Source organism: Mauremys reevesii, linkage group 7 (genome assembly GCF_016161935.1).
Source record: "Mauremys reevesii isolate NIE-2019 linkage group 7, ASM1616193v1, whole genome shotgun sequence".
Classification (NCBI taxonomy): Eukaryota; Metazoa; Chordata; order Testudines; family Geoemydidae; genus Mauremys; species Mauremys reevesii.
This window is the reverse complement of record NC_052629.1, coordinates 12279491-12299052: the sequence shown is the minus strand read 5'-3', so window position 1 is coordinate 12299052 and position 19562 is coordinate 12279491. Positions and strand designations below refer to the sequence as shown.

Below are 19562 nucleotides of genomic sequence, written 5' to 3'. Positions count from 1 at the left end.
CTGGAGTAACCTCATTGCAGGCCTGGATTTACACTGGGGTAAAACTACCACTGTGAGAGTTGGTTGGGACTCTCAGGCATCCTCTATCTACTGAGCTTGCACACTGAAGATCAGTGACCTTTTTGAGATGCCTAGAGATCGAGTTTAACTGATTGGGTAGATATTCCTTCAGCTGCAGTGATTCGGCTGAACTGTTTTCATTATTCTGTTAATGACACTCGTGTTCAACTGCTCAGTGTCATTGTGAGGATGTGATATTCAACTCAGCGTGTTAAGGTATCAAGTTAGATCCCAGCACCCTCCTATACAGTTTCCAGCCTCTTTCCTTCCCTGCAGCTTTCCCAGTGTTCATCAGGTTTCTCTCTCATTCTTACTCTTATGAACCTTCCAGCCCTTCCTTCACCAAAATTGTGCCTGGGGGACGTCTGCAACTCTTCACTGGGCCCCAGCATATCGTGTTGTTCAAATCTCAGTGCCCACTGGTGTGCCCCTTATAGGGAAAGCTTTGATTGTTTTGGATTTGAATGGAATGGCAACCTTGAGCCAGAGATCTACAACGTGATATGAAACACCATGGCATCTCAGAGATAGAGGGCATTCAGTGCTGTTGCCTGGGGCTCTTTGCTTGATTCCTGCCATCAAAGGATCTTAATATATCAGTGTTCAGTGTTGACTCCAAACACAGAACTGAAGTTCTCATGTAAATGTCCTTTTTTTGTGCACAAGGAATGCCTATGGGAGTTGTTCCTTTCCTTATGTACAGAGGAGGATGCGCCAGTATTATACTGCAATGATTGCTAAAGCCTTTGTTATGTTATCTAGCTGTAAAAATGTTGTCTCTAACCACTCCTGAATCTTTGAAAGTTTTGCTGCCTACCAAGAACCTATTTAACGTTTAGTGCTTTGCTGCCATCTGGAGGGGGAAAAGTAATGCCTACTGAGGAGCGTTTAATTTTAGATTAGAAGTAGCCAGTCCATGCTTACCACATATAGATTTTTTTTTTTAAGCAACAGAGACTTTGTTGATGGCAAAAAAACCCAAATAAACAGTGGCTCCTCTTGAAGACATTCTTGTGCGTGAAAGCATATTTTGTTAATTCCTAATGAAATCTGCAGGGCTGGCTCGGCTGGCTGCAATCATCATTGAAGGTGTGACAGTGCCTTCTGTACTGGTCTTAGGTATGCTTGTTATGGAGGAGAATTCCTTGTTCCTGGGCTAGGACCTTGGGGGGGGGTGCTGACCCCTATGGGAATGTAGGTGTCTTGCATTGCTTTGTAATGACCCCTTCTAGCTAACCTAGGAGTGGTGTTCATTAGGTAGGTTAATGAAGATTAATAAAGCGAACTCACTGACAATGAATGTACATATTTATTTGCAGATTGTGCTGGCTGTGGAAGAGAGATAAAAAACGGCCAAGCGCTACTAGCACTGGATAAGCAGTGGCACCTGGGATGCTTTAAGTGCAAGGCCTGTGGCAAGGTCCTGACTGGGGAATACATCAGCAAGTAAGCAGCCTCCTATGTCTTTTCTGTTGCCTGGCATGAAATCCATCCTTACTTTCCAAAAGTACAGTGCAGCCAAATTCTTCTTTTCCAATCTGTTGGGCATATTGCACTTCCGAAAACCTGCTCTGTCGACACATGCTGATCATTCATGGGGTAGACAATGGAGAACGTGGGGTGGGGGGTGAGCTATAGACCCCACCCCCAAAATTTTAAGAATCTCAATAATAAATAAAGGAGACAATGAGCTTGGAACACATGGAGCTTTTCTCACTTTAAAATTGTCCATGTTTAATAGTCATGGAACAGCTTTTTTTTTTTAATTCTGGACACCTCAGTAAAAAAAATTTCTGTGCCCTGTTGCCCATCACCATGTGCACTGAAATCCTCACTCATAGTAGGAGCAGAATATCGGAATTGGTACCCGAGGGGAATTTTTCCCTGTAAGCTGGCTGGAGCAAGTAAAGAAAAACAGTGATTTAACAGTAGTTGGTAAAATAAATACTATGAGCAGGAGGGTTGCATGTCTTTGTCAGGTCAAAGAGAGGGGTGTGTGAACACCCCCATTGTGTTTCCAAGGCACAGCTTTTCCACCATTTTATCCAGTTATTTTCAAGTTGTGAACTTGAGAAGAAAGGAAGAAACTGCCCGTCTCTCACTTTGCTAGAACAGAGACCAGACACATTGATGTGATTGACCTGACACTGTGTTTACCTTCCCCAGATTAGGAATTAATGAAGAAGAAAGTTAGGAGCATACCAAGGCAAGGGAGAAAAATCAGAGAGAAAGTGCTTTAGCCGCAAGATGGAGGGAGTCTATCCAGACCACTTTCAAACATCTAGCGGGGGAGAAAAATTATAGGAACACTAGCGTATGTGACAAATGCAAACCTTTCATCGCTCGTTATAGTGGGCACAAATATAAACAGGCTGGCGTCTATGACTAATTAAACAAAGGAACTTGTAAGGTGGTGACTGATACTGTATAAATTCTTTAAACTGGCTAAGGTGTTTCTAATTCATTCCTTAGTCATACAAAGATAGTACTGCCCACCTCTCTTTTGAACCGTCATGATGTCACTGATGCTCAGATGTGTCTGTATTTATATGCTATTAAGATTACCAAGGATTTATTTACTGAAATGGATAGAGGTGCAGCGGGCTCATGCATGCGTACGATAAAATATTGACAAAGGGTCGGATCGTCATCTTCTGTAAAGGGGCATAGCTCAGTTGATTTTACACCCATTGACACCAGCAGCGGATCTAGTCCTAAATGTGCACATTTGTGCTTGAACGTCTCTTCTTTATTCTCTATGGAAACTTAAATGCTGATCCTAAATGGTGCTAATCAAAATGCCATTTCATTTGAGCTGCAAAATAGCTACCTTGGTTTCTGTCCCATTCACCTCTTACTGTCAGTGGGCATTTCCACTAGGGACAAGGGAAGAATACAAGCCGCATTGTAACTTGTATCGTCTGGATATTTTATTTCAGGGATGGTGCCCCTTATTGTGAAAAGGACTACCAGGTTCTCTTTGGGGTCAAATGTGAAGCATGTCACCAGTTCATCACTGGGAAGGTCCTAGAGGTGAGTAATGTATAATCTATTGCTTAATAGCTGGGTTTACCCACCAGACTGCAGGGTACACAAAAAATTTGTTCTGTGGGATTTTTGCCATTGACTTCAATGGGAGCAGAGTTAGCCTGTTGCTAAGTGCTTTGGAAAAATTCTAGTCACCAGGGAAAAAAATGTGTAGGTGAGAACTGATTGCCCTGGCTTCTGTGGAGATGTCAGTGAGATGATTTTTTTTGTATGGTACTGCACAAAGTTGGTGGTGAGTCTGTCTGGAGCATCCTGGATAGCTGGGGTGAGGATTAGCAAAAGTACTGAAGGAGACGCATCTGGGGATAATAAATGTTCTCTAGTTGAGAGCTGTGAAGAGGGGTAGGAACACTAGGTTTCTATTTTTTGGAAGAGAGGAGATTGAGATAAGGTGTTATGCATGATATTGAGAACACGAAAGGGGGGAATATTCTTGAGGAAGTTAAATAATTTAGGTATGAGAAGGCACAAACAGAAGCCAGGATTTCCACCCAAACTATCCCTTCTCCTGAGTCACTGACTGTATGAAGGGGAGTATGTCCTCAGCATGCTCCTCAATCAGATCTGGGTGACTCTTTTTAGAGACGCATCCCCTTGCTGCTAATGATCTTAGTTTCTCATTGGCAATGATGGTAGCCCTTAGAGTTGTGATCCTTATACTTTGGCACGGAGCTCTCCATATAATTGTAGAGATGCTTGGTGGTGGAACTCTGCCAAAAATTCAGAGGACCCTCTCCAGGGCAGGACACACTACTATTTAGATATGAGAGGCAAAATTGATTCCTGACTCCATGGATCCATTTAGGAAACTAGATTCTGTGTAAAGAAAGAACTGGTTTAGATTAGGATTCAGTTCTTGATCTGAAGTACATGGCTTGGGTTCATCTTAAGCTTCAGTATCGCTTAATATTTAAGATTACCTGAAAATGTGCTTGATTTTTACTTTGCAAAGTTAGTTGGTGAAAGAAAGAGGCAAAGAATTCCAACCAGCAGTGTGTTTTCGAAAGTGTACACGAAGACCTGGTCATACAGTTCCTATGAGTAACAAAATGTCTGTCCTTTAGGCTGCATCTACATTATGAGCTAGTATAAATAGCAGGGTAGCCACAGTAGCATGGGTAGCAGCAGCAGAGGCACAACTGAGCCGTACTGAGTACAAACCCACCTGATACTGGGTCAGCCATGTCTCCACTGCCACTGCCTGTGCCACGACAGCTACACTTCTGTTTATACGCATCTTAGCTTGATAAGAGCTAGCATGAATATGTGTACCACAAGCAAGGGTCCCGCACCCCTAGTTCATAGTATCGACATAGTCTTACAGCCACAGAGATGAATGCAGTTGTAACCCACTGTTGAGGGGATGTTATCTCTCTTCCCCGATCTGCAGAGATTGAGTCTGTTATAGCTCTAATTGAAGTGCGGCTCAAGCTTTTAGCACTGGAGGTCTCTGATTCAATCCCTGGTGCGTTGGCCAAGATGGCGGTCATCGCATAAGGGAGCCAGAAGACGCTTAGGCACCCCAGGCAATTGTCATTGCTTCAGTTAAAATGAAATCTTTTCTTTATTCAATTAGTCAGGCTCTTTGTCTTCCTCCCTTCTAATATGTGCATAATCCTTTTGGAGACCCACCTGGATAATTAGTGAGAAGAGAATATGGCCACACTTGAGTGGGGAGAAGGGCCCCCTCATTTAATATACACTGATAAAGGAAGTGTTGGATTGAGAAATGCTAAGAGGAGAAAACTGTGAGATCTGGAACTTTATAAATTAAAAAACAAAAATAGCCCTTGGATACCTTCCTTGCTGTTACTGTATAAGGGATACACACAAACTCAGTGGCACTGTGACCAAAGTAATATAGGGGAGAATGCTGGAGGCTGACTAGAGTTTGTAAGAATGAGCTCCCTTTCTTCTGTATTGTTCAAGAAAGGCTGCCTTTACTGCAATGGCTGTGCATACGGGAAGTTTGACCTCAGATCATCTTGGCTTGAAAATGCATCATCCTCCAGAAGAAAGCTGCCTTTCTGAAGGAACCTCAGAGTAGCTTGAGCTAGACTGTGCTATAAATGAATGAATTCCTTTGAAAATGGTGGCTAAGAGGCTCAACACAGCCAGGCCTCAACTGTCCATCCAGACCTCACGTGGGCACGTTGAAGTCCTGGCTTTCGCTCTGTTGGAGTCTGGCTATGGAGGATGGAGAGTCATGCAAATTTTGTTCCTGAGGTTGGTTTCTCACGGTGACTTTGGCTACATGTTTATTATTGAAAATATGAAATAACATTCAACTGAAACAGGAATCAGAGGAAGTTGAGCTGGGGCGACCAATCTACATTTCATTTTCTAGAGCTCAGTGTGTGACAAAGTACTGTTAGAGATCTTTTCATTGAGCCTAAGCCTTAAGTAGTCATAAAGCCTTGCAAAAATATAGAGCTATTTGAGTGACCTTTTGAATATGTGAGAGCATTAAGCATATGTACTCTTTTCCTCTACCTTTTGAATACACCTCTACCTCAATATAATGCGGTCCTCGGGAGCCAAAAAATCTGACCGCGTTATAGGTGAAACCCATGTTATATTGGGTAGAGAAGGCTCCTTGTCCCCTGACCACCCCACCCCCCGAGACCCTCTGCCCCTTATCCAACCCCTCGGCCCCGGCCTGGCACCCTTAATACTCCGCACAGAGCAGCATGTCGGAGCTGTCCCTAGAGGGGTGCGGGGCCCAGGACAAATCAGCCTCCCTACTAGTCTCCTCACTGTCCGCTCAGCACTCCCACCCGCCGCTCGCCTCCTCACCCCACCTACCCGCCCACCTGCCTGCTGCTCGCCTCCCCGCTAGTCTCCTCACTGTCTGTCCGGTGTGCCTCCCCCCGTCCACCCAACCACCGCTCTCCTGCTTGCCATCTTCCCGCCCGCCTGCCTCCTCAGCCCCCTCCTGCCTGCCGCTCACCTCCCCATTCACCTCCTCACCCCACTTGCCCACCTGCCTCCTGCCCGCCTCCCACCCCTAACACGCCGCTCAGAGCAGCATGTCAGAGCCAGACATGCTGACCCACTGAGCCGCCGAGCGCGCAGCCCTGCCTCTCCTCGAGTGCTGCTTTACCGCGTTATATCCGAATTAAAGTTATATCGGGGTAGAGGTATACTCTTCACTTTTACCATGTTTCTGGTAAGTCTGTGGAAGTTTTGCTTGAACATAGATGCAGACATTGACCCAGTACTAATAAATCAGTAGCATAACTAGTAGCAATACAGCAGGGGGCAGCTGCAGCCCCTGGTATGCAACGAATATCAAAATCCTGTATAGCCCATGAAAATCAAACAAGAAGTATGCTGTACTTCCTTCCCAATCAGTTTTAATGTCTGGTTGCTGTCAGTAAGGTGTGGACTGAGAGACTAACTGGAGACTTTCACTTAATAAGTAGTAATATCTTGCCAAATGAGGCATATACAGAGTCTGCAATTAGGAGATTGGCTTAAACACATGACAGTATATTTGATTAACCTGGTTAATCCACAAATAAAGTTCTTCAAATTTCATTGTAGAAATGGAGAGGCATTAAAATGCTCTCCATCAACCAGCGGCACTCAAATGGAGTGATTGACCAGTTTAGATACACTAATTAGTGATGCTGAACAGAAACATTGAGCTAAATTCTTGGCTGCTGCTAAGGTCCTTTTGCACTGCTAGAAAAGCCTTGTTCTAAAGGGGATGATGCCCTTAAATCAGTTCTCGGGGGGGCTGATAAGAATTCTCCTAGCCTATGGAGAATTTTTTTTTAATGGGATGACATAAACCTAGCATAGCTTTTTCTCACCCAGCTCTGCGTCCCTGTCTTCTCCTCCCTCCACCTGCATCGGGCATATCATGGCTGGTTACAGGCAGGGAGATAGTGTTTGGGGACACAGAAAAGATGTGATCAGGGACTGGGGCCAAAGCAGCAATCCCTAGTTGGCAGAATGGTTCCTAGAACATAGGAACGGTCATACTGGATCAGACCAAAGGTCCATCTAGCCCGGGATTCTGTTGGCCAACAGTGGCCACTGGCAGGTGCCCCAGAGGAAATGAACAGAACAGGCAATCAAGTGATCCATCCCATTCCCAGCTTCTGGCAAACAGAGCCTAGGGACACCATCCCTACCCATCTTGGCTAATAGCCATTGATGGATCTATCCTCCATGAACTTATCTAGTTATTTTTTGAACCTTGTTATAGTCTTGGCCTTCACAACATCCTCTGGCAAGGAGTTCCATAGTTTGACTGTGCATTGTGTGAAAAAATGCTTCCTTTTGTTTGTTTAAAACCTGGTGCCTATTAAAGGACGCTGTTCCAGCCAGTGCAACTTAAAGCAGCCTTGTACCAGGGTTTGTAGAATATTGTAGACCTGGTACAGAGGGGCAGTTGACTCCTCCCTCATTTAGTGAGGGTGAATTACTCACTAGATCCCATCTAATAGTTTAATTTAGATTTAGCCTTTTCAAACAGAGATTAGTATTTTCCCTCTGTTTTCTTTAGCAACATTTCCCCCGCCCCCCACCCCCAGCAAAAGCAAGACCTGGAGGTTTTTCAGGTGAGCGAAGTCAGTTGAGTTATCTCCTGCTTCCTGTGACACAGACTGGATACAAATCTTGTTCTTTCCATAAAGCATCACATTTGCATGAGCAATTAGATTTAAGGTTGTGACATCACAGGCTAGCTAGATCTGTCCAGTGGGAAAAGGCACCTAGTATTTTGTCTTTTCCAGTTAAAAACAAAAAGTGGATTAATTAATCCCCACAGAGTTTTCAGTTTATTTTTTAAAAGGAGGCTGTATATTATACTGTGATCTTAGAGGAATGTAATATTTCATCCCACTGAAGATGCAAGTAGCAAAGGCAGAGGAGAAATGTCACCCACCATCCATCAGACACACATACCGCTCTAGTGAATCAGTCGGCAGCAATAGGCAGTATGCTGTCCCTTTGGAAAGCTCGTTATTTTTTGCCAATTCCTGTTTCACTTCATAAAGTGAAACTGTGTTCCTTCACAGCTGGTTATGGTAAAATGGGAAGAGCACAAAAGGATGGCATAAAACAAGTTGTTGAACAAGTTTGATGGCATGAGTGACGAGGGCCTACATTTTTAAAAGTGCCCACCCATTTTGCGTGCCCGCTTAGAAACTTCTAGGACCTGCAGCCCCCACTGATTTCTGTCAGACTCATGGGTACTCGACACCTCTGAAAATCAGGCCCTACCTGTCTTAAATCTGGCACTCAGAAATGGAAACACCCGAAATTAAAGAAGTCTTTTGTACTACGTTTCAGAAAGCAGCACCCCCAATCATACTAACAGGCACCTTTTGGCATTTTCTGTAGAGAGACCAAGTACTGAATGGATGAGGGAGATTGAATATATCCAGCCTTCCCCTGCAGCTGATCTCTTAGGTCAATATTAAGGTGTATTGTGGAGGCAGTGATGCAGCTGCTGGTGTCCTGATTCTGTGGTTAAATGAAGGACCCCATTTTTCCAGGCTATCCATCTGAATCACGAAATCCACTAAAAAAGAGTGAGGTGGAAAAAAAGTAATGGATTTGAGCTAGAAAGATTTTGCTTATACTTCTGAGCTTTACTGCTTATGACAAATAGCAGGTAGCTGAAGCCTGCACAATAAATACATTGAAAATGATAAATATCCAATAAGAGAAATCTAATGCATGTTCAAGAAGTCATAAATCGTATTGTACATTAAGGATATGTGGAGTTGTAGTCAAGGCTACAGAGGTCAGTGTTCCTCCACAGGTTTTGCTATCAGAAAGGAACCATTATTTTGGGGAAATCGCTCATTTCCTGTTGGCTCCAATGAAAAACTTTCCTTATCAGGATATAATGGTATGAAAGGAATTTGGATTGAGCCTTAAAAGAACATAGACTTTCCACTAAATTTAAAGTTTTCTTAACGTTAGTGTTTTAAAGCTTGGCCAGTGAAAGATTGACATCTTGAGCCTGATCCTGCAAACTCCTAGGCATTTGTGTAACTCTACTCACATGAGTAAAGGTAAACACACACTTAGATATTTGCAAGACTGTGGCCCAACTCATTTTGCATAACCTACCACATATAATAATACTTGAGTCTCAAAGCCCATTATAGTCAATTGGGTCCATGTGCATGTATTGCATCCACACATGGAAAAAACCTTTGACAAAGGATGTAAGTGTAATTATCTCAGTTCTTGAGAGCGGGAAACTGAGCAACACACAAGTGAAGTGACTTGCCTGAGGTCACACAGCAGAACTGGTAGTGAGACCCATGTCTTCTGACTCCTAGTCCAGTGCTGTGCTGGTGCGTTTGGTCACTTCTGTTACAAGCAGGATTTGAACTGGTGATCTAAAAATCAAAGGCTTCATATGTGCTAACAAATCCCTGAGCCATCTGGTTTCTCTATCCATTTATTTCTAATGCAGAGCTTGCTTAATATTCACTGTCTCAAAGAAAAAGCAGGCATGTGATCTCTCCTAGCTAAAGCTGGGTATGGCTCTAGTACAGGGGCGGGCAAACTTTTTGGCCTGAGGGCCACATTGGGTTTCTGAAATTGTATGGAGGGCCGGTTAGGGGAGGCTGTGCCTCCCCAAACAGCCAGGCGTCGCCCAGCCCCCACCCTCTATCTAATGCACCCTCTGCTTCTCGTCCCTTGATGGCCCCCGGGACTCCTGCCCCATTCACCCCTCCCTGTCCCCTGACCGCCTCCAGAACCCCCACCTACCCCCCACCACCCAATCCAACCCCTCCTCTCATTCCTGACTGCCCCCCTGGGACTCCTGCCCCATCCAACCACCCCTTCTCCCTGTCCCCTGACCGCCCCCGGAACCCCTGCACCTGACTTCCCCCCACTGCCCCATCTAACCTCCCCCTTCCTGACTGCTCTCCCAGGACCCCTGCCCACATTCAACTCCCCTGTTCCCTGCCCTCTGACCACCCCGACCCCTATCCACACCCCCACCCCCTGACCACCACCCTGAACTCCTTTGCCCTCTATCCAATACCCCCTGCCCCCTCACCGCGCTGCCTGGAGCACCGGTGGCTGGCGGCGCTACAGCCACACCGCCCAGAGCACCAGGACAGGCTGCAGCTCTGCAAGAGCCCTGCTGCCCAGAGCATTGGGCCGGCAGCATGGTGAGCTGAGGCTGCGGGAGAGGGGGAGCAGCAGGGGAGGGACCAGGGGCTAGCCTCCAGGGACAGGAGCTCAGGAGCCAGGCAGGAGGGTCCTGTGGGCCGGATGTGGCCCACGGGCTATAGTTTCCCCACCTCTGCTCCAGTCCCTATTGATGAAGCAACTCTTCCCATTTGGTGATTGTTTGACACTGGAAGTATCACATCATGTGTTCTGAAGACTATTCTTTTCTTATATCTGTATTTGCTTGTCTCCTATGAGCTGTTGAAACTGGCTCACCACCTTGTAAGTTATGGCACAATGCCACCTTAACAGATGAACCTGAAGAGAGAAATGCCAAGGACCCAATAGGCTCATCTAACTTCAACTTGAAAGGCCAAGTTCCTATCAACTACGGTCCATGTGGCAGTTTATGCTGAGCCTCCCCTGATTTTAACAAGAAGCACAGCACATACAGAAATATGCTCTTATTTTAAGAGTTGGTGTTCAGGAATCCATCATCTATGCTACACCTAGAAATACCTAGACACCAGCTTAGAGGTGCGCTGACACTGGAAATGTAAAGAGAAATGCCTGCTATAGTTCTGTAGAGAATTTTTATTGTCCTTGTTGAAGAGAGGAATATGATACTAAGGAATAGCTCTTCCCAAGCAAGAGGTGCCCACAAGTTTCCTCCAAAGTGTTCCTTCCCTCTTCTCCCTCCTCCCCACTGGTACGGAAGCGTGTGCAGTCAATGATTCCAATAATTTTCTGTTGTCTTATTTATGTAACCAAGTATTTGGTTCCATATGCTCACTGAACTAGGGTCATTGTTTGCTTCAGTTAACAAATACTAATAAAATACTTGGTGTTTATATAAAGTGTTACTGAGGTAGTAGAATAAGACGTGTTTTAAGAAATATTCTCTAAGGCCATGAGTCTACCAACATTTAAATGGGACCAGTCTCGTGTAAAGTAATCTACCTACTTAAGTGCATTGACTTTTAACAAGACTTAAGTGCCTCAGTCACTTCTGAAAATGGGAGTTAGGCTCCTAAGTCACTTAAGCACTTTTGAAAATTTTGCCCTAAAGTGTCTAAGTTCTACACTAGATGGGCATTTCCTAGTAAATACAAATAAGTGCTTGGGTTTTTGATTAGGCAGATCCTGTTAAAACAATGGAGAATGCTATTCAGGAACTTTAAAAAAAATCACGCATGCATTGTTTTTCTTTCTCTTGCATGTGCTGTTTAGATGAGCTGTTTTCATGGCAGTCATCCATTTGATATCACAAAGCGCATCACTTTCTGGGCTGTCGATGTAATTGTGGTAATAAGACAAGTCAAGGCTTGGCTTGCTTTAAAATGAAGAAAAATCCAGCTTTTGCATACAAAGCATTTTGTTGCTGCAAAAGAAACCTTGAGAATATGAGGAGTTTTAAAGTGTTGCCTCTGTTTTCTCAAGGTATTCTGGGTTTATTAAAAAATGAAACTTGTGAGAGAATCTATTGCTATTTAATTTCCATATCACCAAAAATATGATGGGCGCTTTGCAGGCATGTGAAAAGAGAGAGTCCCTGATCCAGATTGCTTGTGATCTGAATGAACATACAAATTCAGAGAAAAGAAGCAACAAAGAGCCATGTGAATGAGTGATGGAAGATAGCATGTTGTGTTAATTCTGTGATTTTACCTTGTCTGCAATTTGGTTTATTACTATTATAGTAAATGGGGCTTTGTGAGCATACTGAATAAGTGACACAGGCTTCCGGGAAACCTTCAGCAACAGAGGCACACAACAGTCGTCTGTTCTAATTTGGCCAGCTCCGTCATGGAGTTGGGGAGAATGGACTGTGGGTTGTTTGATTATGGACCAAGCAACGGTCTCTCTGTCTGCTTGATTCAGATCAGGGATTTGAACCTGCATCTACCACATTTGAGGTGAGGGCCCTAATCATCGGGCAGTTCTGGGGCATAGCGCCATCTGTTGCTCCACCCTGGACCTGCGAAGCCTTCTTGACAAAGGTTTTGTCGTAACGGATACGCTTCCACAAAGTTTTGGTTTGATCAAATCCAGCATTTTTCAATGAAGTTGAATAATTCTTAACAGTTCTAAATACAAGTGCACATTGATATGTGCCTGACTGAGCAGGGCTCTTCCTCAGTCTTCTTGCTTTAGTTAGAATTTGGCTCAACAACTGGAGTAGAATCCCAGTGTAAAATAACTGTCCCTGTCAAGGGTAAGGTAACACACACAAGTGGCTCCTACTGTCCTAATGAGGTTAAAATGAAAGTCTATGCAGCAGCAAATTTTTGTAAAGACATTAGGAATAAAGTGGCTTTCTGGACATTTTCTAAATAATCTCAAACTGGTGCGATCTTAAAGAAGTGCACTTTATTTGTACTGTTGAGTTCACAAACCTTTTAAACTCCTCAGAAGCTCTGGAAGGACTGTTAAATAACCCCCACAGTCTCTGATTTCAGTCTAAACCAATACCTCTCTCTGAAGGTGAGTTGTTCTACCATCATATTATCACACTTGGACACCAAGGAATGGTACTGTCTTCACAGGGGCGTATAGAATCGTAGGACTGGAAGGAACCTCGAGAGGTTGTCTAGTCCAGTCCCTGCATTCATGGCAGGACTAAATATTAGTATATCCTTCCCCTTTCCTTTTTTCACAATGGACTGCCCCAGCGACTGCTAGAATGTCTCTAATGGGCAGGCAGAAGAATCTGTTTCTCCTTTTTGGTGTGTCTGCTGGATAGTGATTGAAGAGCAGTGGAGGTGAAGGGGGGGTGGTTGTGTTTTAGTTAGAAACTCTTATCTAATCGGAAGTGCTGAAAGCTGGCTCGGTGAGAGCATGAGCTGGGGACTGTTTGCAAGGCATTTCTCACAGTGCTCTGAGTCTGAAGAGAGGTGGAGTGCACGGCTCACCAGATTGAGGAAGACTGGGAACTAGACTAAAGAAGTCTTAGCAGAAGGTATATGTCTCCTTGTGAAAACTAGATGTAGATGCGACTTCTGGCTGAGAAATGGGAATATTGTGCTGGGGAGGAGAGATTGTGTGGCTCTGTAATGTGGCTGAATATTTTTTGAATCACAAGAGCCAGTGACGATGGATTCACATACTTTTCATGTCCTCATGCATCAGTGGGATTTCTTTCTGGGCTCAGTGTCATTCTGCTTTTTAGAAAAAATGAAAATAGCTAATGCAGTTTTATGTCTACATGCTGAATGGAGTTCAAACAGAGTTTATGTAGTTTCTAGTTGGTACTGTGCACTGAAGTAGTGTGGGAGCTACGAACTTTTCTTGTTGAGTAGTTTTTAATAGATATGTTGTTCTTTGATTATTTCTGTAGGTTTTGCTGTATACTGATAAAGGTTGAGATCACTTTAAAAGTTTCACTGCCTTGTAGCTCAACTGGTCTTATCAGTTAACATTGAAAACACTGCATGTTTTTAAAAGATGGTTTTTTGTTTGCATAAAAATGAGGAAATGAAAAGTTTAATAATAACACATGGAAATGGTTGGATGCCTCAGTCAGATTGGCTGTGTAGCATCTTGCTGTAGTAAAAAGTAGCATGGACTTGATTTGTTTTTATTCAGAAAACTAGCAATTCCTCCTGGATAAAATATAGGCGATGGTAATTGCACAGGACACCATAGTGTAAGCTGCAGTGTTTGGGATCAATACTGTAGAATCCTGGAGTCCTTTTTGTCAGGGCTTCCAAAACCCTAAAGTACTAAGCAAAGTTGCATCATATGGAAAACCTTTCTGAGAGAGCAGCCAGTATTGCACAAAAGTTAGGGGGATTCTTAGCCAAAAGGAATATAAGGCTGACGAGAGACAGCTCCATTCTAAAAGATCAGACTTCTGATAATGGAAAAACAAGATAGTATCCTCAAGCTGGCAGTACCCCAGCGAAAGTGTGGTTGCCATGGCAGCTTCCAGGAGAGGGTGTAACTCTCGCTCAGCAATAATTCGGAGACCAACAATGAGCCTGCTTTCATTCTGACACTACAGAGGAATGTTAGGAGGACGTAGGGGATGCTGAATAAGGAAAAACAGGTTGTGACACGTCACTGCCAAATAACCAATTTAAAGTATCATTGCCTCAAAAAGACTTATGGAATCTTGCAGGTGCTTACAGAATACACAACTTATTTGCATGTATTCGTTTTTGGAATATTCCACTACTGACCAGAAATATTTCTTTTTACAGCACCTTTACTACTTGGTTTTAGCCAAGTATTTCTCTGTGTTAGTTTGGCTTTATTTTTAATCTCTAATGTATTGTAAAAACTTAACTTTACCAAGCTGGTCAAAATACAGCCGAATGGCATTGCAGGCGGTGCCTTTATATCAGTGGTGCTAAACTGTTTCCTGCCACTGGTAAGAGGGGATGGCAGCTGTTGTCATCACATAGTTTTGTGTCCCATTAGCATACCAAGAGCATCTATAACAAAATACTAATGATAAAGGTACATGGTGCAAGTATCACCTTTTCAGTGGAATATTTACTTGGCAAAATATAAGTAACCAAGGGCTACTTTAGTCATCTTGCCATTGTACCTGAGAAGAACCACTGAGAATTCAACTGTTTCGCTCCTGCTACTCTCAGCATGACCCGTTTCCTCTTGGTCTGACGTAAATGAAGGCAAACATACCATTGCATTTCCACTTTGAGTTCAACTCTGTGCTCCATATGCTTCCTACTGTCATAATTATTTCAAACTTTTTGTATTGTGGTACTCTTAAAGGCCACGGCCAGGTCACTACAGATATAAAAGAAATGAGCGTAACCTCTTTGGGACAGTAAAGTCCCAAAGAGCTTACAGTGGAAATAAACCTTTGACCAGGTTGTTTCAGGGCCAGACTTTCACTGTGTGAGAGGGATGTGGTTAAATTGAAGCCATTTGCAGCAGTTTGAAATTATTGTAACCTAAGATGGGTTACTTCTCATTTCTATCTCACTGAGCAGATCCTTCTTGAAGGTTCAGAGAGCTTAGGTGACAAGACCACAATGAAAAAGCATTTTGTGGTGAAATGGCTTTCAAAGGGTTCCAGAGTGTAAATGTTTCACTTTCAGGTCCTACTCCTGCTCCTATTGAAGTCACTGGAAACTCACTATTGACTTCCAGGAGAGCAGGATTAGACCAATAATGATATTGGTGAAAGATGTTTGTTAGGCAGGAAATGGCAATGCTTGGTTGGAAGCTTAAAATCCCCACCATAGTTTGAGGCTTGAGAACCAGTTTGATAAATGGGACACATGCCTAATAGATTCTAAGGGTATGTCTACACTACCAGATTAGTTCAATTTAACTTAATTCGAATTTGTGGAATCGACCTTACAAAGTCGACTTTGTGAGTCCACACTAACGGGGCAAGCATCGACATTGGAAGCGGTGCACTGTGGGAAGCTATCCCGCAGTCCCCGCTGCCCATTTGAATTCTGGGATTTTGCCACAATGCATGCTGGGGGGGGGAAATGTGTCGAGGGTGGTCTTGAGTAACTGTCATCATTCAACGTGCTTTCGGACGTCTCAAGGGGAGATGGAGGAGCTTACTGACTCGCTCGGATCTCAGCGAAACCAATATCCCCATTGTTATTGCAGCTTGCTGTGTGCTCCATTATCTCTGTGAGAGCAAGGGGGAGACCTTTATGGCGGGATGGGAGGTTGAGGCAAATCGCCTGGCTGCTGATTACGCTCAACCAGACAGCCGTGCAATTAGAAGAGCCCAGCGGGAAGCGCTGTGCATCCGGGAGGCTTTGAAAGCTAGGTTCCTCAGGGAGCAGGGTAACCTGTGACTGTTCAGTTTCTTTACAGAGAAGCTGAACCTGCCCCTGCTTCAGTTACTGTTGACTTTCTTCTGCAGTTACATACCCCGTTCACCACGTTTCCCCCCTTCCAACACACGTTTAAAAATAAAGTTAATGGAACATTGTTAATTAACGTTTTCTTTATTAATGAATTCGCGTTAAAGGGTTGAAACAGGGACACAGACTGTGGTGGGTAGGGTGTGCAGTGATGTTAACACCGCTTCTACACTCGAGGAATGATAGGCTCCTGCTCCTAGAGCGGTCTGCAGTGCCGGACTGGTTGTTTCAACGGAGCCTGCCATCCCTCCTTTTCGGGACTCTGTGTGCGGGGGCTATGTGACCTTGTGGCGGGGGAGGACGGTTACAGATTCCCCTGCTGCGTGGCTCTGTGGTCCGGGACAAGGACCGCTGCATAAGTTCTGTAACCACCCTCCCATGCCTCAAAGTCACGTACCCCCCCACCCACACAGAAATGGAAAACACCTCCCAGACCGACCAGGGTGCCTACTGACTGCACTGTGTGTGTGACCTGCTGTTGATCCTGCCCCCGTGTCTGTACCCTGGTAAAGGTGACTGTCCTATGCAATTAACAACCCCCCTTCAAAGACAGTCTTCCGTAGAAAAACTTGACAGAAATAGTAATTAACAGCAAACTACTTTTAATAATCAACTACACAGTTAGGGGATGAAACTGGGATTGGGGCTTCGGTGAGCCAGGAAGGGAAGGACTTCTCAACATTTAGGGAATGAGAGCCTTCTTGTATTTGTGCACTCTGCAGGGGTGCAGTGACAGTTTTCATGGCCCCTGTCGCCCCTCCTTCTTGTTACTTTGGGTGAGGGGGGGTTGGGACTTTGTGGCGGGGGAGGGCGGTTGCAGATACAGTGCAGGGGGGCTCGGTCCTCCTGCCTGCGGTCCTGCAGAACATCCACAAGGCGCCGGAGCTTGTCAAATTTTCCCTGGACATTTCGTGTGTGGCTGGTCAGAACATCTAAGCTCGGACTGCTGTCCAGAGTGGCAGAGTGGTGCACTGTGGGATAGCTCCCGGAGCTACTAAGGTCGATTTCCGTTCACACATAGCCTAATTCGACATAGCCATGTCGAATTTAGCGCTACTCCCCTCGTCGGGGAGGAGTACAGAATTCGAACTAAAGAGCCCTCTAGGTCGAACTAATTAGCTTCCTGGTGTGGACAGGTGCACGGTTAAGTTGAATTAACGCTGCTAAATTCGACATAAACTCCTAGTGTAAACCAGGCCTAGGTCTTGATGCGCTCAATGATGTCTCTAACAGAGCTCAGTGTGCTGACTGTGCTGGCCTGTTAGTGTGGTTTTCCTGGGGTGGGGGGAGACAAGTTTGGAATCCCTGCAGAGACTTTGACGCATGCTGGGTTAACTCCTGACTCAACTTTCTGAGCAGGCGCTCTACAAATGAAGACATATTACACATATTTGTATTTGATGGATGATGGAAATGGCCACCAGGAGCAAAAATAGGGCAAGTTGCAAATTATTTGCTCCTAGCACATTAGAAGACCATACAGATCTAAGGATTATTGTGGACAGACATCTGGGCTGTCCAGCACTTATTAGTTGGAATCTAGTAAGCCTTTTCTCTCATAGGGGGAAAGTAGCACTCAATGTGAGTGCACTCGTTCAACAGCAGTGACACAAACAGCTATTCTTACATCCAAGTACTGCACCAAACTGGCTTTGGGTGTTCTGTGTGTGGTAGAGTCTCTGCACGGAGTATCATAAACCATCTGGAAATGACTTAAGGCTTCATCTTCCACATGCAGGGGTCAGTGAAATTGGAGTAGCCTAATGTTTATGCAAATAGACCTATTGTGTCTTTCAATTCACTGAATTAACTGCATCTGGACTGGAAAACTGTGTTCCCTTATGATGAGGGGAAAATCTTTTAAGATCTGTGCTATTTCAATGGCATCCTTGAGCTATTTCCTTTAGAATAAAGATGCAGCAGCTGTGTGGACAACATAAATACTGGCTATGCAGGTTGAATGCTAGTAAGTAGTGGTGCCAGATATGACCTTGTTGTTTTGAGCCAGATCTTCAAAGGTGTTTAGGTCCTTTGAGGATCTGGGTCTTTGTTCCTATCACATTCATCTTCATGGTATTTGAATGCCCTATGCTAGTTATAATAGTCTAATAGTTTTCCCATGGTGCATGGAAACCCTGATTGTATATGAAGATGAAGGAAACAAGGTAAGAAGTAAAATGCCTGTATATCTCAGCTTTTAAGGAAATGCTCTCAAGTGATGTTCAGGCAGGGGAAGATTTAAGGAGCTGCTTGCATGGTTCTCCCTAATTGGATATTTTGCACGTCAGAGGTGAGAAAACTGACAAGCGGGGGTGGGGGGAGGATTATTGTGAAAAATAAAAAGCTCTGCTCTTAGAGTACACTCTGAGCCTTTGACAGAGAGAGACTCTGTTAGACATTTTAAGTTACTCTATTTAAAAAGAATTAGATACGCTTCTCTGCCTTCACTATCTAACTGATTGTTCTGCAGTGTCTGATTTTTGCATTTTGAACCTAGTGTTATGTGAATGCTCCAACTAGCATTACAAATGCAGGATTCCTGAGAATGTGTGTACTGGTTGTAGTCAAATCCACTCTAATAATTACTGTGACTTTGGGGTTGGGAACAATGTAGTTAGAATGAACAAAGGATGAAGAATATGAACCCTTTGCTTAGATGGTACGAGTGCTAAGATGTTGTTTATCACTCACTGTCCCCAGGGTGTTGGAAGGAATCCCCAAAGGTACCAGCTAGCATTTATGATTGCGTATTGAAATGAATCAAAGGGCATAAAAACCTATCCAGCCCTATGTGTTTATATTTGTTGAAACACATCATAAAGATTATATTAATCAGAGTGAAATAGGCCTCTTAAATTTAGTTGGTTTCCCTAGAAGGACAGAACATAGTCCCTAGTTCAGAAAATATATCATACTCAAGTGATCTTAGCATGTTTTCACATGTGTGTCAGTTCAGAGAGTACTTTATGAATACTCCGGATGCATGTTAGAATAGACTAATGTTTTTATGTTTGTTTTGTTTCTTATAGCCTGCCTTCATTTTATGTCCTATTGTTCTTTGATGTTGGTGTGTAGTGTGACTAGCCTCATGCTTAGTATCGGTCTTCCTTTTTTTTTTTTTGCCCTTGCAATTTTATTCAGATTTTTTTGGACCTATCCTGCAAAAGGATGCAAATTGGGCCAGAACTAGTGCCAAACCATATGTTTGACGGTTGCACACTTTCTGTAACAGCTCCTTACAGATAAGGGCTAGCAGGGTGCTAAGCCAGAATGACAAGAAAATCAAGTGTCAGACATTCAGTTTTAGTGGGAGTGTTTTGAACACGTTCTCAGAGCTGTGCAAAGGATGGTCAGTCTTTGTTTTTGGTTGAGCCATAGGGCTGGGTGTCAGGAGACTTGATTTCTAGTGCTGGTTCTGCTATAGACATCCTGTGAGAT

The 19562-nt window shown here is 44.1% G+C and overlaps 1 protein-coding gene across 21 annotated transcripts in view; it reads left to right on the top strand.

Annotated features, from left to right (window-relative positions):
- Positions 1 to 19562, top strand: part of ABLIM1 (actin binding LIM protein 1) — a 295428-nt gene that overhangs the window by 187982 nt on the left and 87884 nt on the right. For all 21 annotated transcript variants that reach the window (XM_039546125.1, XM_039546132.1, XM_039546129.1 and 18 more), the window contains 2 exons: positions 1380 to 1506; positions 3000 to 3093. In XM_039546125.1, coding sequence (XP_039402059.1) covers positions 1380 to 1506; positions 3000 to 3093 — 221 coding nt within the window. The remainder of the gene's footprint in view (positions 1 to 1379; positions 1507 to 2999; positions 3094 to 19562) is intronic.